The 12,925-nt window shown below is 43.1% G+C and overlaps 2 protein-coding genes and 5 non-coding genes across 10 annotated transcripts in view; 1 reads left to right on the top strand and 6 right to left on the bottom strand.

Moving 5' to 3' along the window:
- Positions 1 to 252: 252 nt before the first annotated feature.
- Rpl4 (ribosomal protein L4) lies at positions 253 to 5,338 on the bottom strand. The gene is made up of 10 exons (XM_055597115.1): positions 5,254 to 5,338; positions 3,855 to 4,026; positions 3,560 to 3,666; positions 3,137 to 3,275; positions 2,699 to 2,823; positions 1,968 to 2,097; positions 1,583 to 1,739; positions 1,026 to 1,109; positions 814 to 934; positions 253 to 558 (listed from the first exon to the last, which is right to left on the bottom strand). The coding sequence occupies exons 1-10, from the start codon at positions 5,254 to 5,256 to the stop codon at positions 328 to 330; spliced, it is 1,269 nt and encodes a 422-aa protein (XP_055453090.1). The 5' UTR covers positions 5,257 to 5,338; the 3' UTR covers positions 253 to 327.
- On the bottom strand, positions 1,843 to 1,914 carry LOC129670336 (small nucleolar RNA SNORD18). Its single transcript, XR_008719169.1, has one exon. It is a non-coding gene; the product is annotated as a small nucleolar RNA SNORD18 (small nucleolar RNA).
- Positions 2,269 to 2,367, bottom strand: LOC129670340 (small nucleolar RNA SNORD16). Its single transcript, XR_008719172.1, has one exon. It is a non-coding gene; the product is annotated as a small nucleolar RNA SNORD16 (small nucleolar RNA).
- LOC129670338 (small nucleolar RNA SNORD18) lies at positions 2,947 to 3,018 on the bottom strand. Its single transcript, XR_008719170.1, has one exon. It is a non-coding gene; the product is annotated as a small nucleolar RNA SNORD18 (small nucleolar RNA).
- Positions 3,337 to 3,435, bottom strand: LOC129670342 (small nucleolar RNA SNORD16). The gene has a single exon (XR_008719174.1). It is a non-coding gene; the product is annotated as a small nucleolar RNA SNORD16 (small nucleolar RNA).
- LOC129670339 (small nucleolar RNA SNORD18) lies at positions 3,740 to 3,807 on the bottom strand. Its single transcript, XR_008719171.1, has one exon. It is a non-coding gene; the product is annotated as a small nucleolar RNA SNORD18 (small nucleolar RNA).
- A 297-nt stretch (positions 5,339 to 5,635) lies between the features above and the next one.
- Zwilch (zwilch kinetochore protein) overlaps positions 5,636 to 12,925 on the top strand; it is a 34,950-nt gene continuing 27,660 nt past the window's right edge. Inside the window, exons 1-3 of one of the 4 annotated variants that reach the window (XM_055597465.1) lie at positions 5,636 to 5,653; positions 8,474 to 8,525; positions 12,320 to 12,415. Coding sequence is in view for 2 of the 4 variants with exons in the window: in XM_055597450.1 (XP_055453425.1) it covers positions 5,803 to 5,876; positions 8,474 to 8,525; positions 12,320 to 12,415 (222 nt within the window). In the remaining 2 variants the exon portion in view is untranslated. Of the gene's footprint in view, positions 5,654 to 5,773; positions 5,877 to 8,473; positions 8,526 to 12,319; positions 12,416 to 12,925 lie in introns of those variants that run through there. The other 3 variants (XM_055597459.1, XM_055597450.1, XM_055597468.1) reach the window with 3 other exon arrangements.

Raw genomic sequence — 12,925 nt, 5'->3', positions numbered from 1 at the left:
AGTTTCATTTCAGGTTTGAGGAAATCCCAAATTCATTTTATACCACAATATAACATTGTACAAATTACAGCCTCGAGGATGAAATTTTATTAAAAATAAAGTTCTTGTTCTGCAATCCTGATGAGCTAAGCTTGATCCATAGAAAACTATTTCCACATGTAATGACACTTCCACCACCACCATTCCTGCTTAAAAAAAAAAAAAAAGTCTTTGGGAAATCCATAATTAAGATTCACACAAATTGTTTCTCACTGCATCTTTGATTAGGTTTTTATTCAAATAGACCTGTCTCTATTTGTTCTATGGAATGATACAAATTTTAATAGTTTATGCAGCAGGCTTTTTTTCTTCTGCAGTAGGTTTCTTCTCTGCTGGCTTCTTCTCAGCTGCTGGCTTCTTGACTGGGGCAGCCTTCTTTCCTGAAGGCTTCTTCATCTTCTTGACATCTACAGGCTTCTTTTCTTTCTTGCCTGCAGCCCCCTTCTCTGCCACAACCTTCTCTGACTTGGCTGCCAGTGCTGCTGCTGCTGCTTCCAGTTTCTTCACGCGAAGTTTGTGCTGGGGGGGGGGGAGAGGTGGAAGTAGAGAATTAAAATTTTAAGCCTTCAAATAAGTGAATCGACACACATCTTTCAACCCAGCACTTAGGGAAGGAAGAAGCAGGTGATGGGTCGTTTGCAGTGCAGCCTGGCTTAAACACAATGAATTCCAGGACAGCCAGGGCCATACAAAGAGACTGTCTCAGGGGAAATAAAAAGTATCAAATTAAAAAACAAAACAAAACATAGCTTGAGACAGCAAATTATGGCTTACATTTCTGGCCTGGCGAAGAATGGTATTCCTGCGCATAGTCTTTGCATAAGGGTTCAGCTTCAACATGATTCTCAGGTTCTTCAGTGGATTCTTCTTCAAGACTCTACGCTGAATCTTCTTGCTATAAAGAGGTGGCATTCAATCAACATGTGTTTCTTTAAAAAGTCAAAGGGGGCTGTATCAAATGTTGTGCGGCAAGCTTCAAAACTTACCGTGGTGCTCGGAGGGCTCTTTGGATTTCCGGGCTTTTCAAGATTCTGCTAAGGTCTGTGTTCATCATCTTGTGCATGGGAAGGCTGAGGGGAAAAAAAAACCCCACAAGTCCATATTCTTATCTAACTGAACATAAACCATAGGAATTATAATTTAAAGAGCTTAGCTCTCTAGGCAACTTCCACCTTAATTTTCATAATCATGGATGAACATTACCCCTCCAAGCAATAGGAAATATATTTAAAAAAATTAATGTATAAGTTAGAAAAAATGTGAGGCAGGAGATATGGCAGCTGGGTGAGGCACACTCCAGTAATCCTAAGGCAGGCGGTCTATACAGCAAGTCACAGGACAGCCAAGACTAACACACAGAGAAACCCTGTCTCACACAAACAAAAAACCACTGGCTACTACTCTCCCATAGGACCCAGATTCAATCCCTAGCAACATGGCAGGTCACAACTGCCTACAACCACCATTTTGGGAGGTCTGACACTCTCTCGCAGACATCCGTGCAGTCAAAACACCAATGTACATAAAATAAAAAGAAACTCACTTATAGTTACTCTTGAGGGTAGCAGCCTTACGCCAAGTGCCATATAATTCGTCTAACTTCCGGAAAGCACTTTCAGTCCAAATGCAGAAACGTCCCACATGCCCACCAGGAGCAAGTTTCAAAATGTTCAACTTGCTTACATTAAGCAGAGTAATACCTTTTAAAGGAAAGATCGGGAAACCTGCATTACTCAACAGGGGAAATAAGATTTCTATGGCTGTGAGTCTTAGGCCATCATACTGGATGAACTCATTCATCTAGGCATCAGAACTTCCACAAAATCATTATTATTTCAGAAACACGGACCATGAAGTGGAATCTCATCATAACCACATCTGAGTGAGCTTACGAAGAACAGGCAGTTAAAACGTGTACAAGAATTTACCAGGGATGTTCCTGAAGGCCTTGATGATTCCACTGTCTTCATTATAGATGATGCACGGCCCCCTGCGCTGGATGCGCCGTCGGTTTCTCATTTTGCCCTTGCCAGCTCTCATCCTCTGAGAAGCATAGACCTAGAGAGAGGTACAACCTTTCTAGCAGATCAATTTAAAAACAAGCTGAGCCAGAACGATGTCTCAGCAAGTAAACAAGTTTTCAGCTAAGCCTCATGATCTGTTTGATACCTAGAAATTCAATTTTTTCTATTCCATGTCTCAGATCTCAATTACCAAATGGTTATGACTTGCTCAGTAATAATCTTCGTCAACCTTCTGACTCAGCTTAATGACAGCAGGCAACTGTCACTGAAAACAGAGTAAGACGCAAATTACAACATCATTGCAAGCAAAATTTTCATCAAGCCCTTTCTGTAAGAAAAAAGATGGCAAAAAGAATTCACATTGTCTTCTTGCTTATACAGATGAATAAATGTGACGATAGTGCCCAATGTTTCTTAATTACTATTCTCTAAATAACAGAAATGACACCTACACTGCACTCGATAGGTGACCTACAGAGAACTTGATTAACCACAACTATCCCTTTGAAAGGTAGCTTCTGTTGTCAATATCCAATAACAGCTCAAGTCTGACCACCTACCTTTAAACCTCAACTTATTCAAACCAGAATCTCACAGTGTGAGCACCAGACTGGGAGCATACATGCTCAACCTACCTTTTTGATGTCATTCCAGGCTTTAAGTTTCTTAAGCAACTGAACAGCCTCCTTGGTCTTCTTGTAACCCTCAACCTTATCTTCCACCACCAAAGGCAGCTCAGGAACTTCCTCAATTCGATGACCTAACAAGGCCAAAATAATACTTAATAGCAAAGTCTCAATTTTTGACAGGTCTCTCCTGGCTCTACATTGCCTAGCATCTCATCTCTTTCCATACTCCCAAATAAAAACAGCATGCAGTCTGCCAGATCAGAATTTCCACTAATATCATGGAGTTCAGAAACACGGACCAATTTAGTGGAGTTTCATCATTTTGACAGTTAATCTAAGGCTTACTAGATTGAAGCAAGCAGAAACAACTCACAGAAGCAATTCACTTAACAAAGTTTAAGGTGCAAGATAGAACAAAACATCCTATACCAAAGCATTACAGACCTTTAGACATCACCAAAGCTGGTAAGGCTGAGGCAGCCAGAGCAGAACAGATGGCATATCGCTTTTGGGTTGTGTTCACTCTGCGGTGCCAACGACGCCAGGTTTTGGTTGGCGCAAACATGCGGCCCCCACGACACATCTGTTTTCCTCGTCAAGAATAAACATTTTTTCAAATTTGGAGAATTAACAAAGTTATGACTTGCTCAGTAACAATGTTCGTCAACCTTCTGAACCAGCTTACTGACAGCAGGCAACTGTCACTGTGAACAGAGTAAGACGCAAATTACGACATCACTGCAAGTTATCCCTCATAAAACATCTCCAGATTGTTGTCTAGCAATCTGATCCTTATTAAAGAGTAATAATCCAAGTCTAAGTCCAATTGGTTAACCGCAAATGCTGACAACTAGAGAAACAGGATACATTTCCAAAGGCACCCTGGCCAGAACGGTGGGTCCCACCACCTCGAACTCTTGGAATTCGAGCCACAGCTCTGCCAGTACCCCAAGACTCAGCACTGGTCTGGTGACCTAAAATTAAGAAGAGAGAAGTTTTAGGTACTAAGCCATTTTAACTCAAGACTTACTTCATGATGATTAAGGCAGTATCAGAATAGCCAAGGCAAATCATATGGTTCAGAAACACGGACCAATGGGATTTCATCACCAACTGCAAACAATTTCTCAAAGAGCATACCCATGATAAATTAAGTCCATACCTGCCAATTCACTGACGGCATAGGGCTGTCTGTTGTTTTTCCTCAGGTTGGTGTGCACAAAGTTCACAATATCCGGTCGAATAGGGGCTTTAAACACAGCTGGCAATTTGACATTCTTGCCAGATGACTCCCCCTTTTCAGAGTACACTGATATGAGGGGACGGGCACAAGCCTGGAAGGGAAGAGAAAGCTAAATAAGACACAAAGCAAGTATTATCTCCTGGATCTGAAACCTAGATTTTTCTAAGTACATATGTAAGACTTGCAAACAAATATAGTTAACAAGCCACAAGCCAGTACATAATTACACAAAATCCCCCAACAGAACCATATCATGCTTTAATAAGGAATATTCACTTGAGAGAACAAAAGCGTATTTATATCCACAACATTGGAGGCAAACTCTTCTCATCATTAAATGTGCGGAACTGATCTCTGTGAATGAGGCCACCCTGGTCTACAGAGTCCAGGACAGCCAAAGCTAGACACAGAAACTCTGCCTCAAATCCCAATCCCCCCCCAAAAGTTTTAAGGTACTATTTAATGAGATCATATAAACTTTACCCTCCAACTTCAGGAAACCTTGCCTGCGAGGCCACATTTGTCCACTATTCCATTTCCCCCTTCAATCTCATAGCCACTTTGTCTTCAACTCCGCAAAGACTCTCACCTGAGGATGTTTCAGAACACCTGCTTACTTCTCTCTGACCTCATGTCCTATATGCTTTTCAGATTCCGCGATCAGAAGCACCTGTTCCATCTTCTCTCCCTAAAGTTATCACTAATCTATCCATGATCAATTTAAAGATGCACCTCAGGCCTGTCTCCAACGTTTAATTCACTGTGGTCAGATCAACCTTAACCCGTTTTAAGTGAGGCAGAGATGAATGTTTGTGGAAAAACAGTTTTAACTACTGTCTGTTAACTGGCTTAAGGTTCAGGCACCTAGATTTAAGCATTGGAGACCTTGCTTTTCTAAAAACGATTTCACAGAGGCAGAGACAACGCTTTCCCTCCACACTTTTCTTTGGAGATGGAGGCATTGCAACTTCACTGGACGGCAAGCACATGCCGCGCCAAGGCCCATGCCGAGTTGCCGTCGGGCGACCCCCAACCCCTGACAAGCCTCCGGCACCGGTTGGGTTTCCAGAAGCCTTGTTTCCCTAGAATTAAGGAAAGCGAGGATCACAAAGGTGCCTCTGCCATCCACCCTGCGCGGTCTCCCACGTTGCCTCTAAGATGGCTGCCGCAGTGCCCACAACCCAGCTCCCAACCATGAAAGGCGCCAGGAAATCCCCCCTTTGCCTCCTCTCTGCCAGGCTCCATGCTCTGCCCCTCCACCCTGCCCCACAGTGCCCAGAATGCAGGGCAAAGTCTGCTATGGAAGCCCGTCACTCACCATGGCGGGGAGAGGAGAAGGCCACGATCCTCTCGACCCGGCTGCTCCCACAGGAAAAGGAAATGCCTCTCACTGCTACTCTGTATATATCCTTACACTCCTCTCCAGCGCCCTGCCTCGCGACAAAGCCAAGCCCGAGGCACAAGCTAACGCTCTACGACACTGAAATATTTAAAAACAATCATATCATTACGTTACGTGTGTTAAAACTCTGTATCTATTCTTTTTTAAAGCCAAAAAGGATCATTAGAAACGAGGGACTTCTTTTCGCGGAGTAATTCGTAGCTCAACGAAATCTCGCGAGATGAGATTTCCTGCTCCCCCCCCCCCACCTCCCGTCAGAATATCTCTTTTAACTTTTTTTTTCCCCCCCTGACAGACGTGGAAGACTTTTGGAAGAGTAAGTATCAAGGGACGCTTTAATAACTTGAAATGAGGTGTCAGCGTTGAGTCCAGGCGTAACTTAATACTGTGGTGTAGTTCCGGCGGGGCGGGGTCACGGCCTCTGACGTCACGGCGGGGCGCGCGCTTCGGTTCAGCTGCTCCGGGATGGACCGCGTCCCGGGCGGGATGTGGGCCCGTACGAACGGCGCAGCCGAGAGGTTTTACTCTGGCCTTCTGCAGTGAGTTGTGTTTGGGGAAAGGGATGGCACTTGTCGCTCTCGGCCTCTGTCCCCCGAGTCCTCGCCGCAGCCGAAGGTTCCGCGCTCTGCCGCTTTGCTGTGGTCTGGGCTGGGGAGGCGGGTCTCCGCTGTGCGGCCCAGCCGCTCGCCTCCCGAGAAAACGTCAGGATTCACCCAAGAGAGTCGAGGCGACAAACGAGGAAAGGTCAATTTACTCGTCTTGCGGATGCGCACGCTTCTAAGTAGAGGCTCCCGGGGTGCGGAGAACTAGCTGTCATTCTCCTGCCTGTTGAGTGGCTCCTAAATTGCGTGTCCAGTCTGATAGTTGCCGTGTGGGCTACACTTTGTAAGGATACCGAGAACGTGAGCTGGCTTTAAAAGACACGACTGTTTCACTCTTTTCTTGATATTCTTGAGAGCGGGTCTCTCATAGCCTAAAGTAAACACAGAATTCCCAGCAACCCTCCTGCCCAGCCTCCTGAGGCTGACATTAGAGGTGTGGGCCACCATGCAAGAATTCATTCTGTTCCTTTATGTTACGAGTGGATTCCGTCAACTTGAACATCTGAGCCAGTGACTCATCAGAATCATCCTGGAGGGTTGTCAGAATACAGATTGATGGCGCCTGCCTCCAAGGCTTGTGATTTAAGAGGTCTGAAGTGAACCCAAAAAGTTTACCTTTCTAATAAATTCTAGGTTCAAGGTGTTGCTGGCTGGGTATAGCCCATTTTTTTCTAAATGCTATAATTTTTAACTGCCATCATTGCTCTATCTTCTGTTTACAAAAGCAGTAATGCTTTTTTAATTTTATAGGAAATGAACTAGCATGTGTGTTTTTCTGTGTACACCCAGCTGTCGTGGAATTCTTTCTGTAGACCAGACTGGCCTTGAACTCAAGAGAAAGAAGCTAATGATGTCTTTGAGCTTAGAAACTTTTGTTAGTTTTAACTGTTGTGGTCTAATGTAGCCCAGGCTGGCTTACTAGCAAAGGAGAGGTTTGGACTCTAACCATCCTGCCTCCATCTCCAGTGTGCTGTCATTACCGGCATGGACCATTATGCCCAATTTTTGAGGTGCTGGGAATGAAACCGAGGACTTCACACATATATGAAGCACTCATATGCCTGAGTTATGTTCCCAGCCTCTATGTTTGCTCTATGTTGGATAAAATTTACTTAGACCAATTATCATTACTAATTATTTCCTGGGTGTTGTTTGTCTTTCCATGTACAAACTCAGAAGTTTTCATTTATTGTATCTCACAGTGCCTAAAAAAAAAGTTTCTCAGGGCATCTCCAAGTCATTGCCACTAACCTGGGAAGAAATTACCATTCTTTCCAATATGATGTTTAACTCCAGAATTCCTTCAAGAATTCTAAAGCTGGGCTAGAGAGAGGGCTCATTGGTTCAGAGCACTGTCTGCTCTTTCAGAGGTCCTGAGTTCAATTTCCAGTCACCCATGTGGTGGCTCACACCATCTATACCGGGATCTGATGCACTCTTCTGACCTGCATGTATACATGCAGATAGAGCATTCATCTACTTTAAATAAATAAATAAATCTTTAAGGGGGGGGGGTGTAGAAAAAAAGAGTTCTCAAACTGACTCCAGCTTCCTTCTTTCCCCCTTTCCCTGCCTCCCCACCACTTTTGTTGCTTTCTTTTTTTGCTGAGGCTTGGAGATGGGGTCCTTGATCATGCTAGACACATACTTTACCATTGATCCCAGTCTCTGTGTTCTTGCCCATCCCCACTGTTCTACTTTGGGCCATTATCATGTCTCTAAAATATTACAAGTCATTCACAGTTATTTTTCTCCCATAGCTCTCAGTACCCCATAACTAATGGTTTACTTTTTGGATTCCTGTCAAGACTGCGGTTTTGTTTGCTATCCCTAGTAACTAGCAGGAGTGCTTGGGAAACAGTTGCTGAATGACTAAGCATTATCCTTGAACTATATGTAAAGGGTAACCATCTTTAAGAGAAATTCAGAGTCTTGGGCCAGAGAGATGGTTCAGCAGGTAAAAGTTGTATGGCATGGGACCACATAGTGGGAGGAGAAAATATCTCACGAATTTGTCCTCTGACTCTCACAAGCACACGCTCACACACACACAGGTGTAAGAAAATATAATAAGAGTCATGTGTTTTCTTGTTCCTAGACCGGTTAGGTCAGATGTCAGATCAAAATCATACGTACCCTGAGATAACTGCTGGGCTCTTTCACTAACTAGAGCTCCTTTTCCCTGTAGATTAGGCTGGTATACATTTTGGTGTTTTATTTGAGTCGGCTAATGGCTCATACTTTTTTTACGTGCTTTGAGATCACTGTTGAATACAGTAATCACAAAATAGGACTGACGTACTTTTGGTGCGTCACAGCCGCCTGCAGCTCCAGCTTTGGTGGAAGGGCCCAGTGTCGCCTTCTGACCTCTTATCTTTTCCCAGTCTAATTGTTTCCCTTTCTGTAGCTATCCTTAGAGCTGTTGTAAGAACTAAGCCTTTACACTAATAAATGAAGTGCTAAGCTAATTTCTGAGTTTAAATAACAAGACAGCCCCAGCAGCTCTATTTTTCATACATGGTTCTGCATTTCAGGGAATTTAATGAAGAAAAGAACGGAGTCTCTAGAGACCCATTCATCTATGAGGTATGAACAATTTATTTGGTTTTAAACACAATGATCCTAAAAATCGTAGCTTTTTAATCATGTTTTTTTTAATTAATTTACATATGCTAAATTTTACCCCTTTAGGAGATAGTCTTTGAATTTTGACAAATAGCTTCAGGAGTGCACCTGTCCCCATTATCAAAATATACACAACTTCATGTCTAAAAATGTACTCATTGTAGAGGAATTTTAATTCAGAACCTGGTTGCTCTGGCAAGAGATCACATCCAAAGACCTAGATCTGTGTGATTTGGCTGGAATACAAACACACCTTTAATGCAAGAGACAGAGGCAAGCAGGTCTCAGTTCAAGGTCAGCCTGGTATAGAGGAAGTTTCCAATAAAGAAAAGCTTTTCCAGGTGTGGTACACACCTTTAACCCCAAACATGAAGATGAAGTTAACTTGTAGAAGGAAGCACCCATGTTTGAAAGTGATGTCTAATTGAGTGGCAGAAAAGGTGACGAATCAGAGAAAGACTTGATAGAGTATGATCTGCCTAACTCTCTTGAGAAGAGAAAAAAAGGGAAGCTTCTTAATGGACAAGAGAGAGGAGGCAGTTTTATTGGGAGAGTTTTACAGAGAGAGGAAAACAGCAAGCCAGAGAATGAAAAGGAGCCAGAGTAGAAAAGGTTGCAGGAGTTAGTTTGAGACCAAGCAGAACAATTTAGAAGCTGAGAGAAAAACCAAATTGAATAAGTCAGCTGGGAGAGGAGTTTGAGCCAGAACAGCTGAGCTGAACCAGCCAGCCGACAGCTCAGTAAGAGCAAGAAAGGGTGAGCTTATTAAGCAGTAAGTGTCAGAGGCTGAAAACACTCTAGGCCTAGGTTAGATTGTACGGAGGCTAGAGACTCCCAGGACGAGGCCTCGGTTAGCAGATGGAGGCAGTGAGCCTCCCAGATAACAATTCAAACAAGCATGTTTTGAATTCTTTTACAGCTCATGTTCCTGTATAAGCGTTTTCACGTATCTAGTACCTGTAGCTGCTAATTTGCTTCCTGTCTCCATAGTTTTGCCATTTCCAGAATGTCGGTAAAGAAAAACATATGGTTTCTTAGCTTTAGCTTTCTTTTTTGTTTGAGGCAGGTTCCCGCTGTGTAGCCTTGGCTTTCCTTAAACTTGATTTTTAGACCAGGCTGGCCTTGAGCTCAAGAGATCTGCCTGCTTTGCCCTCTGAGTGCTAAGATAAAAGACATGTGCTACCATGCCTGGCCCAGTGTTAGCTTTTTAATTGAGTATACACAATTCAGAATCATCCTTGTTGCTATGTTTCAATAGTTCATCTTTTTACTGTTAGTGTACTAGTTTGGTTATCCAGTCATGGATTGAAAGACGGGCTGTTTGCAGATTTTTATAAGTACGAATACAGTTGCTGCAAATGCTTATATATTTATTAAGAATCTTGACTGGGTGTGGTGGCACAGGGCTTTAATCCCAGCACCTGGGAGGCAGGGGTGGCAGATCTCTTGAGTTTGAAGCCAGCCTGGTCTTCAGAACTAGCTTCAGGACAGCTAGGGCTACACAGGAAAACTTTGTCTTGAAAAACAAACAAAAAAGGGAGCATACACAAAAAAAGAAGAATCTGGTATGTGTTAGATGTTCCATAGTTAAATTCCTCATAGTTGGGAAGATAAAATCTGTATCTGTGAGAGAAAGAACCAGTAAATTATTAAAAAAAAAAAAAAAATGGCTAGGGGCTGAAGAGATGGCTCAACCGTTAAGAACATTTGTCTTGCAGAGGACCTGAGTTCAGTTCCCAACACCGCATTGCAACTCATTGCAACTCAACTGTCTCTTAACTCCAGCGCCAGAGAATCTGATGCCTTTTTATGACTTCTGCGAGCACGAGGCACACTCGTGATACAGACATACATGCAGGCGAACAGACACATAAAATAAAAATGAATAATTTTTTTCTAAAACCAACCAAATAGGGAGAAATAATTGAGTGGAGGTTAATGTCTATACATATCTACAATTACATAGGTACATGGGTAAAAAAAATTTTTTTAATTTAAAAATCAGCAGAAGGATAAAAACTAATAAAAAGACAAAGGACACGAATGAATGCAAAATACAAATGCCATTCTCTCTCTCTTTTTCTCCAGACAGGGTTTCTCTGTGTAGCCTTGCCTGTCCTAGACTGACTTTTTAGACTAGGTTGGCCTGGAACTCGGAGATCTGCCTGCCTCTGCCTCCCTGAGTGCTGAGATTAAAGGAGCTGCAGTTCTCTTTCGCTGTTAGAGTTCTCACTAATCAGACTAAGAAACCAAGCACAGTCCCACCTGAGCAGGGCTCTCTGAGTTCTTCCTCTGGGCTCTGGGTTCATTTTCTACAGCTGCAGTAGAAAGTCTTAAGTAGCTTCAAGCCAAATTCATTTTCTTAACAGTTCTGGAGACGAAAGGTGTGAGATGAAGGTGTAGGCAGATCGTGTTCCTCCTGGAGGCTTCAGAAAGCAACTCTTCCTGGATTCTTCCTGCTTGTTCCCAGCAGTCTCTGGTGTTAGATGGACCCTACTCCCCAACTCAAGTTAATCTTCAGCTTAACTTGATTACATTTGCATATAAGGTCACATTTGCAAGAATTGGGGTTAGTGCTTCTGGGTATCTTTAAGGGACAGAGCTCAGCCCACAATAACTGAAATTTCAAAGGCTAGACTAACAATATCCTGACAGTATCCATGTTCTCTGAACTGGTGTCCACAAGCTTCCGTGTCCGAGATTCAAATAAGCAGGGACAGTTACTGTTAAGTACATTGGAGAATGGTCACTTTAATTAGGGGTCAAGTACGTGACAGTATGCCTACTGCTAGATGATGAAAGTAGCCATTGTGTTAGTTAGCTTTTCTGACATATTTGAGGGACAATTTGGCTTACCAGTATGATTTTAGGTACTCATTTTTAAAAGTAATTCATGAATATTCAGTGTTTTTATTACAACACTTAACTAGAAACTACCAAAACATAACGTAGTATAGAATTACTATACACCAGTAGAGCTGTGGTCTTAGGTATCCACAGGCCCTTAATAACAAGGAAGGCGATTCATGATGTGAAATCTCTAGAACATCTTATCTTGGTCATATGAATCATAACTGGATATCTGTTAGATGAGTATAATAGTTGACTCCCCAGAACCCACATAAAGCTGGAGGCAAGAACAGCTCCTGCAAGTTGTCCTGAACCTCCAAATGTGTGCCCGTCATACGCATGCATAATAAATTTATTTTTAAAGAAGACCGGTAAAAAGCTGCTTTCATGTTTTTATACAATGTATGTGTAGTACATTAGACACAAAGACACTTTATGAACTGAAGTTACATAGTTTCATAGTCCCCTAGAAGAAAGGGTGGTATTTCTTGCTGTTTCTATCACATATGATACTGTGATTGGGGAAGCTGTCAGTGAAGGCCTAAGAGGACTTTGCAAGGCGGCCATCTTCAGGTGGACTTGGAAGTGTGGCGAGATGGCGAATACAAGCTAGATTTCTGTGTGTGCACATGCACGTGTGCCTGCGGGTGCATGTGGAGGCCCCCGGGGTCTCCTGGCTGCCTGCACAGCCCTGGAGGCACAGGTGCCTGCCCTGTGCTCAGCCGAGCACAGTGAGCTTGTGCAGCAGACCTTTCCAGCTGTCAGCCTGAGCATGAGAAATATGGCAAAATAAGTGAAACCTTTCAAAACCCTGCCTAGTTCAAATGCCTTTTTTAGTAATTTCCATGTGACTGGTCTGTAGTGGTTAAATTACACATAAAAATACTGCGATCCGTTTTTGACAGGGCGATGTGCAAGTGCAGTTGGTCAGCCAAGGCCAGCCAAATCTTCTGAAAGCTTTTCTGAATGAAAATGACGCAGTGTTTCTTGTGGAAAAGGTGGTAAGTCTTGGGCTTTGTGGTTAATTCTTAGCAGCTAAATTTGCTTCTTTGGGGAATAATCTCATACTGCATGTTTTCCTATTAATGAAGGTGGACACTAAGTCTTAGGAGTAGGCACGGTCCTTTTTATAGTAGTTTAAAAACAAAGCTGGGTGTGGTGGCACAACCTTTAATTTCTAGCACTCTTGAGGCACAGGCTATGGCTGGGTGTGATGCTGAATACCTGTGATCATAGCATGTGAACCCTGTGTCTAAATAAATAAGTCAATAAAAGGTAAAATTGAGGGCTGTGTACTCTTAAGCTCATATCCCAGAAACAGGTTGTTCCATTGGGAAGTGAAAAAATACCTGCATGTGGACATCTCCAGTGGCTCTCCTTTAGCTCATCATGCTGTGCCTGTTAGAGCATTTTCTACTGTCTTTGCTTCTTTTACAGTCAAGATTTTGGGGGCTGAAAGTTGGCTCAGCGGTTAAGAGCACCTGCTTTTCTTGCACAGGACCTGGGTTTGG

The sequence above is a fragment of the Psammomys obesus genome, unplaced genomic scaffold, assembly GCF_907164565.1.
Source record: "Psammomys obesus unplaced genomic scaffold, mPsaObe1.curated_primary_1811, whole genome shotgun sequence".
Classification (NCBI taxonomy): Eukaryota; Metazoa; Chordata; class Mammalia; order Rodentia; family Muridae; genus Psammomys; species Psammomys obesus.
The sequence above is the reverse complement of the archived record's forward strand: the minus strand, read 5'-3'. Positions and strand labels throughout refer to the sequence as shown.

What these genes read in the sequence shown, in the direction of transcription:
- Rpl4 (XM_055597115.1), bottom strand. An exon ending in TGCCGTCAGTGAATTGGCAG is followed by an intron (nt 3,667 to 3,854) that starts GTATGGACTTAA and finishes TCTTAATTTTAG; the next exon opens with GTCACCAGACCAGTGCTGAG. An exon ending in ACCCTCAAGAGTAACTATAA is followed by an intron (nt 1,110 to 1,582) that starts GTGAGTTTCTTT and finishes TTTTCCCCTCAG; the next exon opens with CCTTCCCATGCACAAGATGA.